We start from the raw sequence: 3,748 nt of genomic DNA, 5'->3' as shown, positions 1-3,748 counted from the left end.
TTCCCCTGCCAGCTCACCTCTGCTGCTGCCAGCCTGTCCCCTGGGTGCCCTGGCTGCCTGCAGCTGGCCCATTAATGGCTCTGAGGCCAAGGGTGAAGAACTCCCAGGAAAAGGTCCACGATTGCAAGACGAGCTTCAAGGGATGCTGACAACTCCAGCCTCACTAAGCCTCACCCAGCTGGAGTGCTGGTAACTGGGTGGAACTCCAAATATTCCATCACTGCTCCCTCCTCATCTGATTGAGCAGCACGAGAACCTATGGCTTGGAGACTTCACCACTTCACCTCTCAGTGTTTCATGACAGGCTGTCCTACCCATGGTCCTTGTCCAAATATCACGGTACCCCAGTGTGCAGATCAGAAGGTGCTGGGGCACCTCACAGCACACCCCACTGCCTCTGGGGAAGGCATCAAGGGAATGGGGACAGGCTCTTCCCAGCACTGCCAGGTGGGAGGGTGACAGATGGTGGCATCTCCTGAAACTAGAGAGGTTCAGGCTGGAAACAAGGAGTCAAAACCAAAATCCTTGTGAGCATATGAAGCACTCGGGTGGGTTGCCCAGAGAGATTGTGTGGTCTCTGAGCCCAAAGGTCAGCCTTCAAGACCTGAATGACCACTACCCAGAGTACTCAGGTCTGTGGTCATTGTTGACCTTGACCTGAGCCAGTAGTTGGACAAGAGACCTCCTTAGTCCCCTTCAAGTAGAAGCATTTCTGTGGTTTGGTGACTGGTAGGACCAGGGATGAAGAGGGACATCTGAGCATGAAAACCTCAGGACAGGCAAAAAAGGGCTGTGAGAGGGGCAGGTGTTGATGGCACCTACACTAGCACTTCATCAGGATCACATCTACGTGCTCCTTCTCAGAACACCAAGCAGGGACAATCCAGGGGATATAAAGTGATCTGCAAAAGTTGCGTCTCTTGTCACCTGTCTCTTGTCCACTGTCATTCTGTCCAGGCTAGGGGGAAGTACACATTTAGCTGCTTGCAGATAGGTAGATATGACAGCATGCAGGTGAATGAGTGAAATCAATGGTACTTTGAAATAATCTCCCTTCCCATCCTTGCTTCGATCTTTGCAATACTCTTGAGATCTGTTGCCTGAGAGGTTTTGAGCTGGAATGCCCAGAACTCCCCAGGAGACCCTTATAATCTCTGCCTAGAGCCCTGTAGTGCAACAGGAGCTAAACGATGAAGGATAAGAATACTTCATGTATTGCATCCCCCTTCTGGCTCACACAGGATCTGGGGGAGGTCATGAAGAGTGTATAAGAGGCAGGTTTCTATGCAGGGGTTGAAGCCATTCCATTTTTAAATGAGAACTGTGTGCGCTGGACTGTCTGAAAGAATAGAGTGACCTGTAATTATTTATATGTCCACAAATTCTTTATTTTGTCAGTCATGCCAATGTAAGATGTCTCATGCCATCATAGAGCATATAGAAAAAAGGGTCTTGAATATGTTACATTATCAAAATCCTGTTCTAATTCAATGATATATTTATAATTTGTTTACATAGCGGCCACAAAGCAACCAACAAAGGAAAGAAAAGCAAGCAAGCAAACAAAGGAGAGGCCAAAGAAGTACCACACAATTTCAATGGCTACTCTGGTTTCCCCCTGGATGCTCAGTAAAATAAGGAAAAATCCCCAGCAAGTAATGTGTTGTTGCCAAAATCAAATGAATGCCTTAGACTGCATGGAAGGAAAGAAGACCAACTCAGAAACAGGGAGACACAGAAGAGAAGATTTGGGGATAACAGTGGCATTGGTGACCCTATGAGCTGAGATTAAAAAGTCCTCAAGACTCCTTTTTTGTTTGTTTGTTTGTTTTCTTTCTCTAAAACTCCCCTGAAGTAATGTTTTCATTCAACTGGTCTTACAGTTTGTTCCCAGAACAGTTAGGAACTCCTTTCTCATTCCTTCTTAATCCTTCAGTTCCCTGGAAGCACATGTTTCTCTGCAAGGTTTGAGGCTTTCCTCTTAAATCATGGCTGCTTGGGCATGCCTTGTGGCAGCTCCCCTAAAACCAGAGCAGAACAGTATGGAAAAGTAACACTTAGTCTCTTGCCATTTCCCCTGGTACCACATTGAGAACAGAATTGCTTTCTGGTTTCACCCTTGTCCTTCCCTGGGGACAGATGGGTTTTCATAGCACATTGCAAACATACAAAAGAAAACATAACAGGAATGCAAAAGTCAAATTTATTCTTGCTCTTGGTACTTCTGAACACTGATATTGAATAAGCAAGACAAGCAGGTTGTGTCACCCAACTACATTGAAGAGGTTGAGGCATTCCACTCGAACTCGGCTGCTCTCATTCCTTTCAGAGCCCATTCAGATTCAAGTCGGTGCCAGCTGAGCTAGAAAATGTGTTGCCCCCAGAATGAATTCTGCTGTTAGTAGTGAAATATTAAAGAATATTTACTTGTTCTTTTACCTTGGGCAACTTTGTGGCATGAGTTATCTTCTTGATCAAAAAGGTGCCTGTGAATCGTTATAATACCAAATACACTACCTCATGAAGAGATGGTTCATGAGAAGAAATGTGTCTCCTTGATATCTATTTCTGAATGACATGTAAAAGAAACCTTCAGAAAAGATTAGATGAGAAGGTAGGAGGAAACCAATACATCTGGAAATTATCAAATGGACAAAGGTGGAAAATAAAAGCATCCTGTGAGGGAAGAATAACTGGAGATCAGCTACTATTCCTTCTGCAGAGTTATCTAGAGAGAGAAGTCCTGTCACAATACCATTTAGTTGGATCAGGCAACACTTACACGAGAGGAATTCGTGTTCTTGCAGATGTAGTGACTAGTCAGTAAGAGATACTGATGTCATCTTCTAAATGTGACCTGAATCTCAAAAACCACTTGCGGACCAATTTCCCCAAAGTTAGGTAGGATCTCACAGCTTCCGATGGCTAAAGTGGCACCCAGCACAGGCTGTGGGGACATCAGCCAGGTGAGCTTACAGAATGGCTGTGTGCAGATGCCTGCTGCTCACTCGGAGGGTCTGTGGCTGCCAGAAGTGACCAGGGGTGGACAGGTGCTGGCAGCATCAGACGAAAGGAAATGGTCCCTTTTCTCCTTGTCCCAGAGACCCACCCATCAGGGATTGAAGGAAGGAAACCAGATTGCTGCTTACAACTTGGCTCTGAGCATGTTTTGATTTTGAAAGGTATGTTTAATAAAGGGTATCTTATGTTGACAAAGTGTCCAAAGTAATTTTGTGGTTATGAAGTAAGAGCAGCTGGGGTCTTTGGGGCTTCATGGGTGGAAACCCTCTTTGGCTGAGAGCACCCACCCACCCATCACCCAGGCACGTCCACAAAACCAGCAGTGTCTGAAAACACTTTGCAAGGTCCCTTCCAACTCACGTGATCCTACCATCCTAAATGCTGCTTCCTCCAAGCCCTGCCAGGATGGGGAAGGTGCAAATGCCAGCAAAGCTTATGCAGGAAGAGCCTGGCCTGGGCCGGATGAGGACACCCAGATGGGACCTTTCTCGGAGGGCAAGAAGAAGAGCACTAAGGAGCTAGTTGTTTGTGCAGGAGAAATCCCTACAGTGCTGGGGAAGGAAACTTGTGCTGGGAGCTGATGACTTGGGATGCAGGTCTTGGTGGTCGCAGCAACTCTTTCAGAGGAGAGCTTCGAAGGCTGAAGCGGAGCAGGGCTCCACATGAGCTGCACACGGGTCAGTCAGTCAGGGGGTCAGGTGCCACCACACAACCCGCCAGCGGCCCC

General features: G+C 47.0%; 1 protein-coding gene across 1 annotated transcript in view; it reads left to right on the top strand.

The window, feature by feature from the left end:
• Positions 1-2,921: 2,921 nt before the first annotated feature.
• The window catches only part of LOC104389204 (forkhead box protein J1-like), a 4,254-nt gene continuing 3,427 nt past the window's right edge, over positions 2,922-3,748 (top strand). Inside the window, exon 1 of the mRNA XM_009998162.1 lies at positions 2,922-2,966. Coding sequence (XP_009996464.1) covers positions 2,922-2,966 — 45 coding nt within the window. The remainder of the gene's footprint in view (positions 2,967-3,748) is intronic.

The sequence above is a fragment of the Chaetura pelagica genome, unplaced genomic scaffold (assembly GCF_000747805.2).
Source record: "Chaetura pelagica isolate M959 unplaced genomic scaffold, ChaPel_1.0 scaffold145, whole genome shotgun sequence".
Taxonomy (NCBI): Eukaryota; Metazoa; Chordata; class Aves; order Apodiformes; family Apodidae; genus Chaetura; species Chaetura pelagica.
This window is presented reverse-complemented; position numbering and strand designations above follow the sequence as displayed.